At 39.7% G+C, this 19383-nt stretch overlaps 1 protein-coding gene across 3 annotated transcripts in view; it reads right to left on the bottom strand.

Annotated features, from left to right (window-relative positions):
- The window catches only part of MICU2 (mitochondrial calcium uptake 2), a 145249-nt gene that overhangs the window by 4416 nt on the left and 121450 nt on the right, over window positions 1-19383 (bottom strand). For all 3 annotated transcript variants that reach the window (XM_064441166.1, XM_064441168.1, XM_064441169.1), the window contains 3 exons: window positions 12366-12463; window positions 1070-1241; window positions 675-783 (listed from right to left, as the gene is read on the bottom strand). In XM_064441166.1, the coding sequence (XP_064297236.1) occupies window positions 675-783; window positions 1070-1241; window positions 12366-12463 (379 nt within the window). The remainder of the gene's footprint in view (window positions 1-674; window positions 784-1069; window positions 1242-12365; window positions 12464-19383) is intronic.

Below are 19383 nucleotides of genomic sequence, written 5' to 3'. Positions count from 1 at the left end.
ATTTTAGCAAGCACAATCACAACACAGGAATTGGATGCATTTTTGAATGTATGTAGAGATGTCATACGGTACAGTGTATGTATGTATGTCTCAGAATACTGCAGCCTTTCAGTACTTAAAGGGGGCTTATAAGAAAGATGGGGATGAACTTTTTAGCAGGGCCTGTAGCGACGGGACAATGGGTGATGGTTTTAAACTAAAAAAGGGTAGATTTAGACTGGATATAAGGAAGAAATTTTTCACGATGAGGGTGCTGAAACACTGGAACAGGTTGCCCACAGAAGTTGTGGATGCCCCATCATTGGAAGTGTTCAAGGTCAGGCTGGATGGAGCTTTGAGCAGTTAATGAAAGATGTCCCTGTCCATGGCAGGGGGGTTGGACTAGGTGATCTTTAAAGGTCCCTTCCAACCCAAACCATTCTATGATTCTATGGTTTAGTCTGCTGTGAGCAGTTCAGCATATGATAGCAGATTAGAACTTAGAACATTTTGGGAACTTTATATTACTATTTTTTTAATGAAATAGAATTAATTTAGAATAAAGAGCAGTATACTAGTTTTGGACTTCATAGTGCTACTTTGGCATACTTTGGGATAACTTATTTACATTAATTCTGTAACGAAAATGCATTTTTTTCTTTAAAAAAAACATACGAAAGGTGTGCAGTACTTACCCCGTTTAACAGGACGATTGGCTCCAGTAAACATCTGCATGGCAATAGAAAAGTCTTCCAGGTTGTTTGTAAACTTGCAGAAAGTCTTGAATTCTTCCAAACTGATATTCTAGAGTATCACAGAATTCAGATGATATATAGTGAATGATAAATTAAAACCCCAATAAATCTATTTCAGTAAATCTGGTGGGACCTAGTGTTTAGGTGTGATTGCTTACTCATCATCAACAGTCACATTTCTCAGATGGCAAATTATAATTTTTCTTATTTGCATAAAATTTAAAAGCTGCAATAATTCACTTGGAAACTAGTTACATTATTAGATACTTAATAATCAAATGAAAACCTGTACATACAAATGAGGAAGCAAAACACAGCATGCTTTATGTACCAACCTCTCCTGCTTCAATTCTGTCTTTCACGTTCTGCCAGTAAATTTCATTGTTTTCCTCATCGGTGAAGTACAGTAACCACTCTGCAAAGTCTTCTTTTCTCATGACATTCAAACCCTTTGAAAACTTTATGAATTCCATTTCTTGGACTTCTGTTTGCAGATTTTCCATGAATCTAAGAGTAAACAGATATTATCCAACAGCTGATACTTGCATCACTGTATCACTACTGCTACCTTAGCTACTAAATGCAGCAGACACTAACTCTTACTCACAGATACTATCAACATTATTGTTTAAATTGTCACTGGTTAAATTTTACCTGTGTGTGCAGATGTTTCCACAGCTGCATTTCAAGAATGACACCAGCAGGGTGCTCTCTAAGCCTGCATTCATGGGTTGCTGCTGCTAAGACAATTTACAGATATACTTGGCATATAATTTTTACTAACGTTTAAAAATGTGTAGATAATGAGATAAAATGATTGGTAAGGCAGTATTACGATAAATGAATGAATGAAAAAGGATATGGTAACTAAAGCCCTGACACATGATTTATGACATTTCATATTAATAAGAGAAGAATGACAAGCTTGGAAAGTGCCTAGAAAGTGAGGCCCTAATAATCACAAAGGTGAAAGAAAAGAGGAAACTTGAAATCATCACTGCAGGAAAAGATGACTAAAAACCTCAAAGATTAAAACTGCAAAGAGGGTTTGGCAAATCAGTTCTGCACTCACTAGAGGATGGATTAGAGAGGATTACGATTGACACGTACAGAGTTCAGAAGAGCACAGAAAATTATGTTGCAGGTGTTAAGGAAGGTATGAAGAGAGCTGTCTCAAAAAGGAAGGGTGAACATTAAGGTTTTTAGGAGACACCCATTCTTTTCGGAAGAAAAAAAAAGTAGCATGAGAAGCAAGTAACAACCCGCAGGTACAAGAGCTAGAACTGTAAGCAGAGTTGCAGCTTTCAGTTTCCCCAGTTTGGCCCATGTGGCCAAAATAATTTCTTCTGGCCTGAAATGAATTTTGAGAAAAATAAAAAGACAATACTGTGTGATCCATTTGGTAATTTCCATTTCAGAAATGGGACAATCCAAAAAGTCAAAATTTTTAAATATAAATGAAGGATAAAACATGCTGATGCTTGCCAGAATCCCTTTTTAGTACTTGAGTTGCAAAACTTATTGACAGGAGAGAATGAAATACTCAGTTGGTGAGGCACGCAGCTGTGGCAATGGTAAGTTCTGGGGCCGGGTCAAGATCAGAGGGGTCATCTCCAAGGGGGATCTTACAGTAGACATCTGTACTGACCTCCAAACCAAAATGATAAGGCCAACGAAGCAATATTTGGGTCACTTAAGCAAGCTTCAGGTCAACAGAACCTGGATTTTATGGGTGACTTCAACTACCCAGACGTTTGTTGGAAGAACAATACAGCAGCTCATGTCATCCATCAAGTTCCTGGAGTGCGTAGAGGACTGCTTCCTCATACAAATGTTAGATGTGCCAACCAGGAATGAGGCACTGCTGGACTTGCTAATGACAAACCAAGAAAACCTGCTTTGTAATATCTCAGCTAGTGATAGCCTTGGCTGCTGTGACCACAGTATTGTGGAGTTTGGGATGCTGCTGAGCATGCTGAAGGTTAGTACTAAGACAAAGGTTTTCGATTTTAGAATAGCAAACTTCACAGGTCAGCTGGGAGGGGTTCTGTGGGAAGCTTCCATGGAGGATAAAGGAGCTAGTGAATGCTGGGAGTTTTTCATGAACTCTCCTGGAAGCACAAAACCAATTCATCCCCTTTAAAGGTAAGGGAAGTAGGCAGAGCAAGAGCCCCCCTTGGCTTAACTGCAAGCTTCTGAGTCTGCTCAAAACCAAGAGAAGTGTACCAGAGATGGAAAAGCAAACACCCGTTGAGAACTACAAGGGTATTGCCAGGGTGTGCAGAGATGCAGTTAGAAAAGCAAAAGCTCAGCTCAGATTGAAACTGGCCAGAGATGTGAAAAACTACAAGAAACAGTTCTTCAGGTACATCTACAAGCAGAAACAGAAAAAAAAAAATACTGGCCCACTATTAAACAGGAGAGGTGAATTAGTCACCAACAACACTGAAGAGGTAGCAGTTCTCAACACCTTCTTCAACTCTGTCTTCACCAGCACTGTTGGGCCTCAGCTCTTGGGAACAAGAATCCAGGTTGATGCAAACATAGACCCACTGTCAGTGAAGGAAGAGTTATGTGAACTATTACAGGAGCTTGACCCTTACAAATCCATGGGCCCTGACATTATCCACTGAGGGTATTAAGAGAGCTGGCTGATGTCATTGTGAGGCCGCTCTTCATAATTTTTGAGAAGTTGTGGAGATTGGGGGCTGTCCCAGAAGACTGGAAGAAGGTTGATGTCAACTCCACCTACAAGAAAGGCTTAAAGGAGTATCCAGGAAATTATAGGCCCATCAGATTTACTTCAGCCCCTGGGAAAGTTATGGAATGAATGCTCCCGGGGGCTATCGCAAGTCAAATGAAGCATGTGATTGGGAAAAGCCAGCACGGATTCACAAAGGGCACATCGTGCATGACAAACCTGATCGGCTTCTATGACAAACTAACTGCTCGGTTGATGTGGGGTGAGTGGTGGACATTGTCTACCTGGATTTCTCCAAGGTTTTCAATACGGTTTCCCACAGCGTCCTCCTAGAGAAACTGATGCATTACAGTCTAGACAAGTGGTCTGTGCAGTGGGCGAGGAACTGGCTGACAGGCTGCACCGAGGGGGTGGTGGTAAATAGCTCCTTTTCAAACTGGCAACCTGTCACAAGTGGGGTCCCCCAGGGATCAATATTGGGCCCAACGCTGTTTAAGATCTGCATAAGTGATCTGGATAATGGGATTAAGTATACCCTGATGAAGTTTACTGATGATACCAAACTGAGTGGGGAAGTGGAACTTCGGAAAGGAGAGCTGCTCTGCAGGAAGATCTGGATAGGCTGGAAGAGTGGGCTAACAAGAACCTTATGAAGTTCAACACAGACAAGTGTAAGGTCATGCACCTGGGAAAGCATAACCCAGGAGTGCAGCACAGACTGGGATCCACCTGGCTGGAGAGCAGCTCTGTGGAAAAGGACCTGGGGGTCCTGGTGGACAGAAAGCTCAATACGAGTGAACAGTGAGCTGCTGCTGTGGCAAAAAAAGACAACAGGATTCTGGGTTGCATCACAAGGGCATCACCAGCAGAGATAAAAAATTCATTATCTCACTTGGTGCTTGTCAGGCCACACCTGGAATACTGTGTTCAGTTTTGGTCCCTGCCATGCAGAAAAGATATGGACAGGCTGCAGAGGGTTCAGAGAAGGGCAAAAAAGATGGTCAAAGGACTGGGAAGTCTGCCATGTGAAATGCTTAGGGGAGACCTGCTCACCATGTTGCAGTATTTAAAGGGTGGATACAAAGAAGATGGAGACTCCCTTTTTACAAGTAGTCACATGGAAAAGAGGGAGGGTAATGGGTCAAGTTACTCCTGGGTAGATTCTGATTGGACACAAGAGGAAAATTTTTCACAGTGAGAACAATCAGCCATTAGAATAATCTCCTCAGAGAAGTGGTAGATCCCCAACATTGGATGCTTTTAAGATTCAGCTGGACAGGCTGCTTGGCCCTCTTGTCTAGATTGTGCTTTTACCAAGAAAGGTTGGACTAGATGACCCATAAGGTCCCTTCCAACCCGGTATTCTATGATTAGGACAAAGCAATCAGTTGGAGAAGAGGACAGCTAAGGGTCTATGTAGCATATATCAGTAGAGACTCATTTGCTCATCAGTGTGTTTGCAAGGCCTCACTGGGTTTGAATTCTTTCCCCTGAAATTATGGCATTTTAGTCCGCACAGCTATCTTTAGTTCTTTAATGAGATCACTTGGACAATTAGTAGCTTGAAGCTCTGTGAAGTCTATAAGGGGATAGCTGAAGATTGCTGTTGCAGCATAAGCTCTCTCTTGTATTTCTTCCTCTAATAATTAGGGCTGCACACACAAATAAAGGGCCAACAAATGTTCCATGGCTCAGGACGTGCAGGTGGACGAAAGCCTGACAGGGGAAGTGATATTAAGTTTCAGGCTAGAGTTTTATTAGGGTAATACTGAGGAAGGATATGATATGCTCTCACATTTTATATGGGCATTTTTCTTGTCCAGTAAAGGGGGTTACCAGGCTTCCACAGCATAGTCAAACACTGAGGTATCTTCCTCCACAGCACACCTTAAGACCTGGCTCGCTTTCAAGTCCCCCGACTCTCCCTCTCACAAGCGGATGAAACACCAAAGGACCTGTTTGTGCCACCAGTGTGAAGGGGAGGCCCCTTGTCTTACAGACCAGCAAGAACTTACTTGCACAGCTTGCAAACCACTCTTCAGTTTTCAGACACAGCTCCTGTCCTTGTAACTCGTGAGATGACTGCTGCCTCTGGACAGCCCAGCAGTCACCATGTGCCAGGGGGACTGGCCAGCGCGGGCTGGCAGGAGTAACAGACTTAAGGTCTATTATTGAAAGTATGAGTTATTTATCTTGGGGAGCTAATGCTCAGTCATTTGCTGTACTGGTCAGTAGCCACAGGTGATGACAAACTACATATTCTTCCATCTTTTCTAATTATTGTATTTCCTGAAGCAGAAGACCCTCAGTGACCTGCCCCCCAGCCACACCCAGCAAAGGCAGGACAGCTAAAGACCAAGCACTTCTACGTGCTGAGGAAGGAGCAGGTGGCCCACCTAGCCACACACATCAGCCAGCTGAAAGGTGCAGCGAAGCCAAACAGGAAGGTGAAGGGTTTGGCTGTGGCATTTTTGATGTGTTCTTGCTTCTGCACCCTCTTCTAGTTGGTCAGCAAATGAAGCGTTATATGTCCCCAGCCCCACTGTGGGTTTTCCACTGCCTTTTCTCAGGCCTAGGTTCTTGCCCTCTCCAGTTGCTTTCGGGCAATGACACTGCACCCTTCCTGCGGCACAAAAGCTGTGCATCTTGCTGCACTGCGCAGATTAGGGAGGGGAGTGGGAATTACTTATTTAGGTGCAAAAAAATTTAATGGATATTTCATCTCAAATTGTAGGCTTGCTCCTGGCAAGCCAGAGTGGGAAGATTTCCTGCTGTACCAAATAATACTTGGAGCAGCAGCTGAAATGTGCAATTTAAAATTTATATGTGGTAGTCTCCCATATTACAAAAATTAAAATACTATGAATCATCACATCAGCATTCTAGGTCACTCTTATTCCCAGATGTGAGAGTTAAAAATCCTAATGAGTTTTTTTAAAGTGAAACTTATTAAAAGTTATTAAAAATAACTTTCTGGTTAGGAAGTAAAACTTGATACTTAAATGCCAAGACACCACTAGGGATACTTGCTTTTGTATCTTCTGGATCACAGTGTGATGAGTTTCAGCTGGAAATTCCTTAAAAATTTTTCCAGATATTAGGAAAAACAAGCATAGGAATGAAACTCCTGCTCTCCCAAAGTCAGAGGAGCTTGGCCGGGGACTTTGAAGGGAGCCATAATTCAACTACAGCAACAGGATTCTGACTGTAGATGTGCTCTACAACTCAAAAATAATTACACTGGGAATACTCTTATGCTACAGTAGCTTGAGAATAAAAGCAAGCCCAAGTTTCCAAATAACAAAAAGAAAAGGTAAATCATAAATTTATAAGATGGGAAAAAGGCTGGGAACAGATAGTACTTTCTTTAAGATAGCCTGTTCTGTCCACACTCTCTAACACACCCATGTTGAAGGCCAATGGCCGAATTTGTTATCATGTTACAACAGCATCCAGAAACCTTATCAGGATTTATCCCTCATTTTGTAATGCGCTTTACAGATCTATGGCAAGAGGGAGCCTCTCAAGACTTTTTGGCCATTCAGCTTTAATAGAAGTGAAAATGTAATAAAAGTGGGGAGACCTCAGGAATGCAGCTATATCCCCTCCAACCTGAGATGTTGCAATGAAGTGCTAGGAACACAAAATGATAGAATGAAATACAGAAAGAGAAGGTTAGGGAGTTTTCCTTCCTATACCTCTACAACAGACTGAAAGTCTTGTAGAGCTTTAATATGCTAATACAGAACTGACTCTTTCTTGTTGCACTGATTTATAGGAAGGAAACTTAACAACAGAGACGGTGGATATACCACCCTGGCATCTGTACTCTGCTTTGGCTCCTCTTTAGACAATGAAGTCCTTCTGAAGACCTGATAATCCACTGTGCACCAAAGGACTGTTGCAAACCAGCTGCAAGGTTGCCTTTTTGCAATCTGACTTTCCAACCAGAATACAGAAAATCTAACAGGGGTTTTTGACCATTAACCTCTAGAGAACATCTACATCTATGCTTGGAAGTTCAATTTTGCAACTGGTAGGACAGTTAATCAATCTTACCATTTTCAGAATTACAGGCAAAACCCCCTTTGATTTACTGTCCTCAGTGTTTCCAAGTCAAACATAACAAAACCACTCACTTTCATTTATAAGCATTCTGTATAAACTAATCAATCTATTTCTCCGCTAAGTATATAGGAAAGGAAGAAACAGAGATTCTTCTCAACATCACTACTAAATATATGGGAAATATTCAGATTCAGTTCTGATAGGAATATATAGTCACGAAGCCAGATTTTGTTCCCATCTTTACCTCCTGACTGTCTGATCCTGGTTGCATGAGCTGTAATCTCCACATGTATTAGGGGGTCTATATATACACACACATGCATAGGTGCAAGTGTAGGTACAGAGACAAATAAGTAGGCAACCATATTCTATTTCTGCAAAGCAGTTCAAAATCCCTAGATGAAAATCACTGAAAATGTGCAAGCTATCATCACAGCAAAAGCACTCCTAGTTGATGATGTTGTCTGAAAGGGATCCTGCACCTGTGCATTGGCACAAACATAGAACAGCCCCAGATGAATGTCAGCACTAGCAGTGTGGTTCAGCCCGGATCATTCCGGTTTCTTAAATGCAAGTTTTCATATGAAATGTACCATGGAATTCAAAATACCAAAGGAAAGAAACAGGACAGGTAGGGAAAACACGTTTTGTGTATGGTTATACAATTTGTGACCTTCAAGCTAAAGCAGAAAATAAAAAAGAAACCATGATTACAGAATATTTCTGGTGCAAAATTCTATTAACTGATGAGAAATTTGGAAGAAACAAATCAGATCAGAAAATGCCATAAACTGGATTTGAAATGTTAATTTTCCTTATATGATTAAAATATGCCCGTTGTTTAACCATACCAGGGAGTACTTTTTTTAAGCCATCTCAGAAAAAAAAATAAAACAAAAAGAAAGTTTTTTTAATATCCCATCCATACTCTCTGCCTTTTTCTTTTTTTTCCCTTCAAGAAGATTGTGAGAGATTTAAGCTTGCTTGGGGACAGATTAGAGAAAAAAAATAACAGCAGTTGTAACTGTTTAGGGAGTGAATTACTGTCTCCTCTTTTACTTGGGATTAGCCATACTTAAACAAGATCAGTAAGGGACTTTTTCAGGGGAGAAAACGGTGGCTGTGAAGAAGAAAAAATCTGCTATACCTAAAAAACTAAATAGTTTTCTACTCAGAATAAAAAATAGTACATACAATATAGGTGGAAATTAAAGCACAAGTGAAACATTTTTTGGAAGGAAAAGACCAAAAATAATTTGTTTCCAAAACCAAGGGAAACTGCTCTGCATAAGAAAAAAAAAAAGCCTGGAATCCCAAGAAACTTCTGACTTAATGTTTGAAATCTGACATTCTATAAGATGGGGCCTGGTATCAGAAGATGACATTATTATTGAGGTGCAAAACTCAGTGGTGGTCATCTGAAACAGAAATTTTTTCAGGTCTTCTGAGAAGAAAGTCTCACCTGGTTACAGCTTCTTGTATTAAATTTACTCACCTTTGTTACATGACTTTGGGTTTGCTGCATATTTTTCTATGTTTTCTTAAACTGATAAAGGATAAAAATTATTCCAGCTGCATTTGACCAGGAGGCACCACCTTTGCTAGTGATGTACATAAATATAATCCAGAACAATTTAGATTTAAATTCCTAACCTTTGCCAGTGAAACAAGCTGTCGCTTTTGAAGTTGTGAATTAGTATGAATAATTAGCATATTGTTCTTACTTCAAGGACAATACAACTGGGAAGGAAACATGTAGCAGTCTGGAGCTGAACATGTGCTCCCTGAGTCCCACCTTAAGATCCCTGAAACCACCTTGTTACTATGGGAAAGACATACGATGGTGTGCTTCCTGGACTGCTTCCACTACTTCTCTGCAGTCCTTGCAGAACGAAGTGGGAGCCCCACCACCACTGCTCAGCAGAGAATGAAAAGGAGCAGCTTTGGTTGCTGTTTTGACAAAATACCTATGAAAAGGTTACTCCTTTACTTTCATGCTCCTAGCAGCCCAAGAAAGGTTGAAAAGTGATCTGACATTCTGTTTCGTAGTCTCATTCCTTATGTCCAGTAAAGAACAGCCTGAGGATTGTCCTTGTGTGTATCGCCTACCTATGATTTCCAAAGAACCATGCACCAGGTGGAGACAGATGGAGCACCGCACGCTTAACCGTTTTCCCTGCCTATAATGTGTGCCTCCTGTGTTTGGGGCAGTAGGAAGGGAGGCACAAGTGCTGGCTTACATCAGCTCCACATTACCTCAAGAGATGTAGATGGTTTCTGTTTTCTGTGTGCCATCTGAATGCAAAGAAAGGAGAACAAGGCAAATTAATTGCCTCGCTATATTGACTGTGGCTGTCCAACATGTTTTAGATGTTTCGACTGTGGGCCAGAGGGTTGGACATCACTAGCGTACATATAGATATAGACAGTTGTACACTTACAAAAGGATTTTTTAACATCAGCCAAACTGAAAAGGAGGAAGCATGAGGAAAATATATGTAAGTAATGAGGTAAGAACACTAGTCTCAGCTTTCTAAATTCCCATGTAAGTACAGTGAAATTTCACAAAGAAAGCATTCCTGCCTTTTTTTTTTCTTAGTTTCAAGGACTCTACAGCACAGCAATATCTGTGTATTTAACTAATGTGACAAGTTTCAGTGTGTCCTAATCAAACCTAATCACCCCTACTTTCTACTAGGTACTACACTGATCAATGGAAAAGCTTTCTAGGCAAGAACTTGGAAAATGATAAAAGCATTTGCCATCATTATTTTCTGCTTTTGACAATGATCTATGTCTGTACAGCTCATCAGTCATCTCTTATAAAAACAGCGTGGCACTTTGATCAAACAGCCAACAATAGCTTCCCGCGTAAGGTAAAACGTTATGAGAGGCCATCAGATAGAAACCACATTTTCTCTGAACAATAGGAACCTAGAAATGATGTGCTTGATTTACTTGCAAATAAAATAATGTGAAAGGTGATATCTTCACACAGGTTAAAAAGACAGTGATCCTTTTATTCACCTTTCTGCATGTTAAACAAACTTCACTATCACGTTGCAACTGAGATGGAGTGTCTACTCAGTGATAAAGAGGCACATTCCAGCTCTACGAAACATAACTGCCACTGTTGAAAAATTACCTGCATTAAACCTTACACTTACACACAAATTTTAAGAGCAACATGTGGGAGTTTGATTTTGATTACAGGCCTCTATCTGTGTGGCAGGCAAAGGTCTTTAACCTACGCGTTCTGAATGTACTAGGTACATAGTTTCATCAATGTCATGCCTCATTGTGTCAATGTAGGATTTTATCTAAAACCTGAGGCTTTTCAGTTTACACTGTATATGCAAACACAACCTTTTACTGGTGCTCTCTGCCTTCTGTTTCACTGAAAGGATCTATGGTATTTACAGAAAAGGGAGCTGGCGACATCTTGAACTTACTTTACTCACTTAGATTCCTATTGAGTTGAGGTCTTCAGAAGAGAAATTTTGTTTATTTGAAGACCAGTGTGTGCCAGAGCCAGTGGAGCCAAACACATTTTAGTGTTAGAAAAATTGTCACTCTTCCTTTTCTACTCTGACTTTCCCCAGACCTCTACTGATTGCAACAACATTCATTTTTAAGAAGGCTGACACAGATTCCCCTGCTTCTGAACATAAACTGAGGTAAAACATATTATCCCAAATTTTTTTTGCAATCTGTAATTGACTGATTATATTTGTAGAAAAGGTAATACCGATATAGATAATCTTCTCTTGATATGGTGCTACAAGACACGTGTCAAGATTCACACAGGTGTTTAGACACTTAACTCCCATTTATCTCAAAGACAGACTGTGCATTTGGATTCTGGGCTCAAGTTCACATAGCAAGATGTGTCTGGAGTTCATACTAACAGGAGAAATTGATCTCCCAAGTAACACAGAGTTTTAACCAATTAAGTTGTGATGCTGTGTAGGTGGTGGCCATCATTACTGATTGAAATAAACATTGGAAGAAAGAATCTCATCCAATTAAAACACTAATAGCTGATACCTGTTTGGGTTTTCAAGTTGAAAGCAACCACAGCAGAACTTCCTACTCTGATGCAGACAAGGATTACACCGTCTTTCTGACATGTATATGACATATAAACTAGAACCATTCCCTACACCAGTTTTAGAACGTTCTATTAATCTCTGATTTTGCGAAGCTTACAGTGAAATAGATGACTATCCAATGTTATGTTTCTGGGAGTAATGGCCACTTGGTATTCCACTGTAGTTTCAGTCTGATGTGTTGTTTGCCATGACTTAATTCCCAGTTCTGACATAAGTGCCACGAAGTATCTGCATAGTCCCATTGCAAAAGTAGTTCAAAGGGTAAAGGCAAAGGCACAGGTAAAGTTTCAACAGAAGCTGGAATTTGAAACAAGCAGAGAAGTTGCCTGTAGCCCACCATGACAGTTGTAATGGGGATGGGGGTGTCTCGGCTCAGAAAAACTTTTTTAATTGATTAACAGTCCCTTTTTTGGTGATTTGATCAAGAAGAAGAAAAATACTCATGAATCATATTGTCTAAAGGCATGCTATCGCACAGCTGCCAAGAATGGTAGTCTGAACCCTCACGGCCTCCAGGTCCATTGCTGCTTTGGAGTTTTCATGTTGCTCAACTCCTGTAGAGAGCAGACTCAAAGAGCTAAACCAGAAATTTAAACATGCAAAATCATTAATAATCTTCTGCTTGATCACCTGCTTAACTTTCTGAAACAGCTCGGTGTGAGGTCAGATTAATATGCCAGTGCTGGTGCAAAGTAGAGGGGATAGGAACAGGACTGGTTGCTGTTAGGCTTCCCTAGCTGAAAGAAATACCTGAAAAATTCAGAATAGCGAAGTTTTTCTTTTCCTTCTTTTCCAAAGAAATGTACCAGCAACATGGTATTAACACCAGAGCCTTCCAGTTCTGATCCCTATAAAACAAAAAAACTGCATGATTAATTATTATGCATTGTATGATTAATAATATATATTCACCACAAATCTGGAAACATTTATTTTAACTAGAATTTCACAAGACATAGTTGCAATTTAATTACTGTTCCCAAAGCTATCACACCGGATCTCACAGCTGAATAATTATTTCACACCAACTGGTAACAGCGTGTTATATGTTCTGCTTCTAAATATTCTGTATGAAAGATGAGTACAATTTACAACCACCTTCAGTGTATTTTATGATTAGAACTGAGAAGGTTGTTAGTTAAATCTTTAAAAATCTTTATGCTTAGGTCCACAGAGGCTTTAAATAAAGTTAACATCTTAGTAAAAAAGTTTTTGGTCAGATATTTCTAATCTGATACAGCCATTTAAAAACATTCACGATAGTCTAAGAAACAAAACTAGAAAAATACATTCAGAGTGCTCTGTTACAGTCTTACAAGGCTTCTTGCAAATTTTCAATGTTAGTGACTTTTCTGTATATTTTTAAATCTGATTAAGAGATTTCTGCAGAAAAAGGATGCACATTATTTCAACTCAACAGCATCTTTAACAAGCCTAAAACCACACATAACACTGGATTTCTTTCCTATTCTTCTTTCAGCACTAGCATGCTGGCATTTCTTTGAACACAGCAAAACACTAAGCAACATGAAGAGAGTTGTTTTTTTTTTTGTAAGTCCAGAGGGATTTCAACTAACTATTCTTATGACATCTAAATAGCTTCTGTGTCTTTTATCTAGTTGAAGAGGTAAGATGAAAGACAAGAGTCTATTCATAAGATTTAATACTAATGGTTATTTAGCTTTCAGCATCATCAATAACAAGTCCCATTAGTCCACTGTGTTTCATGCTTACTGCATATGTGACACAGCTATTTTATAGTTAAAGTGGTAACATTCCTCATTTCTACTGCAAGCTACAATTCACTAAATGCCAGTGATGTGAGTTATGTATGAGAGAACCTAGAAAAAAAACTTTTCAAGCCATACACAAACTGTACTTATTGAACTTTATCATTTAACTGCAGGCAAAGAATATTTAAATACCCACAAGATCCATCCTTCTAAAGTTTAAACACTTCAGATTACTGTGAAGACTAATGCATAAACATTGGTATATGCTTTTTTGAAAGTCAAAAGTCAAACATTCATGTATGCTTATTTGATATTCAAACCCAAACTATTTATGTCAGAACGCAAAGTTTTCTAAGAAGAAACAGAGAAGAATCCACATACTTCTCACCGCAGTGAGACTCTAATCTGCTTTTTCTGGTTTTTTTGCTTACATGTTTAAGAGACTTGAAAAATGCAAGAAATAAATTTGCTGATGCAAGTTTTAAAACTGAACTCATAATTATGCAATTTAGAGATTCCAATTTAATTACTCCATGTTAAAATCAGTGTTGTATTGAAAACAAACTGAAAAACAAGGTGTAAAATAACCTTTAAAAAACTAAGACTGTGATAGAATAAGTTTTTTTTCTTCTATTCATGTTTCTCTAGCTATAAGCTAGAAGATGACAATCAAACAATACCTATCTCATCTTATCTAAGATGACAAAGCCTATCCCTGGATTTATAACAAATATGCACCTACTTGTTGGCTACCCTTTTTATCAGCTGAAATTCCAAGTGGAATTGGCAGATGTCCAAACACCATGTTAGTGAGAGTTAAATGTATTTTAAAACTACAAAAAACACATTTCTTTAAAACCGAATGTGCAATAGCAGACCACAGAGACTACAGCTTAAGGGTAAAATGAAAAAAAAAAGGCTTTTCCTAGAGTTAATGCTATTAAAGTACACGTTAGTACATAATTCCTTTTTGTCCACAGAATCATTAGGAGCTTTTGCTGCTGAACTGTATAAATTAGTACCGACATGACAAATCTTTGTTAGAAGATAATGAGAGGTCTATTAATATTTCCAACACCTCACCCTCCTGAGCTTAGGTAAAAGAATAACGTTTGGAATGTCTCTCTTGGCAATGAGAATGAAATGGTAACCTAATCCTGGAGCTGTAAAAAGGACCAGACTGGTAGCTTTGAGTAACAGAGCTACTATCTAAATGAGTGAAAGTTTGCATTCTGGTGTATCTGGTGCCTTCAGCCTGGGGAGGGTGCAGCACAGCACTCTCTTGAGCTGTGTGCTTTACAGAAAGCTGAGGTGCAGAGTGGAGAAGGGATGGTGATGCTCTGAGTCTCATTTTGGTACAAGCATGGGATGGGGCAGGGACATGTATCTCAACTGGGGACATGTTCCTGGGACTGCTGGTTCACACAAAGAATCCCAAAGACCAAGGTCTGATGGCACACCAGTCTATATGAACTAATGAACATGTGTGTACATATTACAAACATAAGCTTATGTTCCCAGAGTAATGCTAACACCTCGTACACTTTTCAATAGCACCATGAACTGCTGAATTATTCAATTATTCCTTTTTAAGCAAGATCAGATAACACGACATTTATTTCCTTATTACATTACACAGACTTTTAACATAGAAGCCTGATGCTGCAAACACTGAGTCATGGGCACAGACCTACCTAATCCTGTAGCTCCCCACTGAGCTTTTGACATTTAGGACCTGATACTGCAGCAAGTAGCAACAAGTACTACTGAGAAGAAACTTATCACAGTGAGACAGGATTTTCAGAATAATGTACCTAACTGATTTTTAAAACTCATCTGAAATGTTAATAGACTTACTGTCTCTAGATTCTTACCACCTTTCATTGCAGAATTTGCCTGAGGCATGACTGGAAAGCATTCATCATGATTAAAATCTGTAATATGTTCCTTATTCTCTTACTTGCTTCCTGGGAGATGGTACTTGCTGTGCAATGCCTTATTGTGATAGAAATTGTAAAAATAATACATATTTTGGATTCGAAATTTTTTTTGGTTAAGATAGAAGGAGCGTGAATAGATGAAGAACAGGGGCAGAGAAGAGAGGAGGGTCAAGGAGAACAATATCTTAGCTTGTTTGCTAGTGATGTCCCAAATCTTTCCAAAGGTAAGACTAAATCTTTGCAAATTTTTCTGAGTCCACTTCTCTGAAACGCTCTTAGTTTTTCAGCTGCTAGGTCAGTAAATTCATCATGCCAGGCTCCTATCCCCGGAGGCAATGTAAACTTCCATCTAAGCAGCCTAGCCTCAAACACTGCTCAAAAGCATCAACCCTTCTGTCATTTTGAGAGTCTCCAAGATGTTGGGATATATCCTACAACTCAGTTCTGGGAAGAAGGTTTAAAAGATATATTCATTATGAAATTAATCCTGCCAGGTACAGCTAGCCAAAAGAACTGTGAACAAGTAAGGCAAGCTAGTGAGACCAGGAGACCCAGATCTCCAAAAGCAGTCTTTTTTGGCAAAGCCCAGACAGCCTCAAGTAGATGCCAGAATAAACAATATATACTTTTATGATGAATCAGCTTTAATCATGTAAACCCATACCAAAGTTTTTAATGTTTTGCAAGACACTTCCTTATGAGGTAGGATTCAAGAATACTCAGGTCTGATACAGACAGGGCAAACGGCACATTTTTTAACTACAGAGGATGTAATAGACAATAGCGGAGAAGAAACCCAATGGAGCATTTACTAAGCAACAAACAGCTTATATCTGGCATTTGACAACATCCAGAATTTCCATTACCTGGGGATTAGTTGTTTTTTAATGACAGCTAACAACATGGAATTGCTACGCTGTACCATTAGTGCCTTCAGCAAGAAGATGATGTAACTTCATGGATGTCCTCAGCTTTCAGTGCGTTACCCCTGATTCTGCATCAGTTCACAAGGTACAGAATAAATCAGTTTCCAGCCAAATGGGCTAAAGCTAATCTGGGAGCAGACATCGTAGGAGATACTTTATGAAAAAAATAGGAACAGGTTGAAACTAGTCTTGTTGCCAGCAGGTTGAGAGCGACCAAATCCTGCTGTGTCAAGCAGTCAGGGAATGGCACTGTTGCACTGCGAAGCCTGAGGCTGCCTGAGGCATGCACTGCTGGCAGCTGGGAAAAGCAGCTTCAGTACGCAGCTGGGGACAGCCCCTCACACGAATTCAGGCCCTGCCTCTCTGTCATGCCATCCTTAAAAAATACTAATTTCTGTAAAAAGTAGAGAATCTGCACTGAGGACCCCCCTCAGGAGCTATGACGTTTAGTGAAGTGCGCTCTTTTGATAAACATGGACTTGGCCTCAAAGGCAGAGCACACCCATTCTCAGCATGCGTAAACCAACTTGTTCTTGGCGATAAAACCAACTCCTGATAGACTGTGTCCGATTCCCCACCCTGCTGTCCGAATATGTCCCCGGACAGTCCATGTTCAGGCTGCCATCCCAAGTTTCAGTTCTCACAAAATGCCAAGTGAGCATGCTTACACGCACCATTTCCAGTTTATTCCAATTAATTTTATAGGCAAATGCACTAGGTAGCGTTCAGATATTATGACCAGATTCTTACTGTTTTGAATCAAGGACTAGAGCTATTAGTGTAAAGCCAAATCGTGTGTTTTCCCTGGCCTGTCAGGAGCCCACACTGCTATTTGGCTTCTCTAGCTATATAATTTAAAGCGCTTCAGACTAGGTTAAGTAGCAGAGACTAAAGGGGTAGCTGTGTCTCACACATCTGTGCAATGGAAAGCAATGCTACTGTGACCACAACAGGCTTCCAGATGAATTCCCTGGGGGAGAGACTTTTCCTACCCAAGCCAAATTCAACGTACTAGCAAAATAGGGACCTAGAAAGATGTCGGAAAGCATGTTTCTTTGTCTCTCTTGAGGTTATAATGCCATCAGATCATGTGGAAAAATAATTTCCTTGTTCATGAGGTAAACAATGACCCAGCAGTGTTTTAATAGCTTAATATTTTGATGCCACATGGCTTGGTTCTTTATGGAGTTTACCTGCCTGGAGAGCTTCCTTTAAAGCACACAGGTACACTGCAGTACTCCTTGGTTTAAAATATCTAAAAGCTTTTCAACAGAATTAAATGTTAATCTGCTGATATAAAACATACACATTTATGTTGGGGAAGACAGGTCAGGAAAAAAATGTGCATTCCTTATGAACTGAGAGGCGACAAAATTAATGACACACTGTTTTGGGGAGGGATATTAATTTTAGTCTTGGATCAGATTCTGGCAAAATTCAGTGTGCTGCACAGATATGCTGCATCTCTGTTACAGAGTATTCCTGCACTAGAAGAGCATAGCTGTCAACCACCATCTTCCTCCCTTCAGTTTAGGCAGTCTTTAGTTATTCTGGGCCCAGGGCTTTACAGACTTTGAAGCTGTAGGTAGAAAACTTTAAATTAATTAGAAATTCTAGGGAGCAGATGGGCAGGTTACAACAGCCTGCAGAGTCTCTGTGGCTGAGGAGATGCGTCACAATGCTGGAAAGTCTGAAGGTCCAAGTGTAAAACCTTGTGCTGACCAGCTAAGTGGTGATAAATGTGTGAATCACAGAATCACAGAATGGTAGGGGTTGGAAGGGACCTCTGGAGATCATCCAGTCTACACGCTGGACAGGGAACATACCTGGATACACCTGGTGGTTAAATAAAGTTGCAGACTACCATTTACACCTTATTTTCGTAAGTCAGTGACATTTTCCATCTGGTATCAGAGACTGGGATTACTTTGAAAAACCAGAAAACTTAAATGCAAATTGTAGAAGTGTTGTGGAAATAAAGAACTAGCCCAAACACCATACTGCTGTTGCAGTATCTCAGTTTTCAAAGAACACAGTCAATTTAAAAATAATATTTTTATGCTTTATCTGCTTTGCTGGAAAGTAATACTATGACTGCCATAATTATTAAAAATGAGGGGTAAAAACATATGCATTGGCTACATCATATAGTCAGTCTGCTTTTAAAGATAATCAACTTCTTTTGTGACAGACAGAGACAGGAAAGAAAATAAAAACTAGAAGAAAAGTGATAATTTGGACTTTGCCAAGTAGAAATATAGGGACCAGAAGAATTTCAAGATAGCTATACTCCCCAAAGCTGTTTAATTCTTCTTTTGAACAGACTGTAATTCCATTTATAATCTGCTAACAAACAGTATTAAATAATATTTTCTGGTTACAATTACTTCAGATTCTTCTCAGTGGAGATTTCTGAAGACAAAATGTGAAGCAAGACAAAAAGCAAAACAGACACATTCAGGCTCAGGTATTTAATTAGCTCCCAATAAGCTTATGCGTTTATAACTAAATCTGTCCAACTGTATCAATGTTTCTCTGGAAATTTTATACTATAGCTGTGTGTTCATGCAGAATAAAGATCCTTTTTCTTTCACTGTCATGGCAGTTAAGTCTCAATTGAAATTGGTTTTGAGGGGCAGACAACCCTATTAGTCTTAACTATTTTAATCTGGTGACTGATGAAAAGATTCAAGAAAGGAGACGATTGTTAGTCAAACAATTTTAAACTGAACTCCGGATGCATATTGAAGTAGAAAAACCTTTGTGCATCAGAAGACAGTTTTTGTTTATGCCCAGGAAATATTAAAGGTGTTAGCAATACTGCCACTTCCATTTTTTTTCCCCAGGCAGGTGAAAAAGAACACAAGCTGGACCAACCCTTTGTAGAAACTGCTGATGCATGACAGGTTTATAAAGCAGAGCCCTGTATAAATTTCTTACTGAATGCTTCCAACATGAGCAGTCACTGCCCCATGCCTAATTACCCATTTTCAGTTTACAACTGAAAGCAAGTTTGTGGTGAGAAAAATATCCTTCAGCTACACTATCCAATTTAAGCACGCAAGAAAAGTTATGCTGCTGATGCAAGCAGCACCTTATAGTAATAGCTGGAGATAATCCATCTGCACTCTCCCCCTCCTTCACCCTGGTTCATCAGCTGCTTCTGAGG

Source organism: Phalacrocorax carbo, chromosome 1 (assembly GCF_963921805.1).
Source record: "Phalacrocorax carbo chromosome 1, bPhaCar2.1, whole genome shotgun sequence".
In the NCBI taxonomy this organism is placed as follows: Eukaryota; Metazoa; Chordata; class Aves; order Suliformes; family Phalacrocoracidae; genus Phalacrocorax; species Phalacrocorax carbo.
Note: the sequence above shows the minus strand (reverse complement) of the source record. Positions and strands in the feature narration are given on the sequence as shown.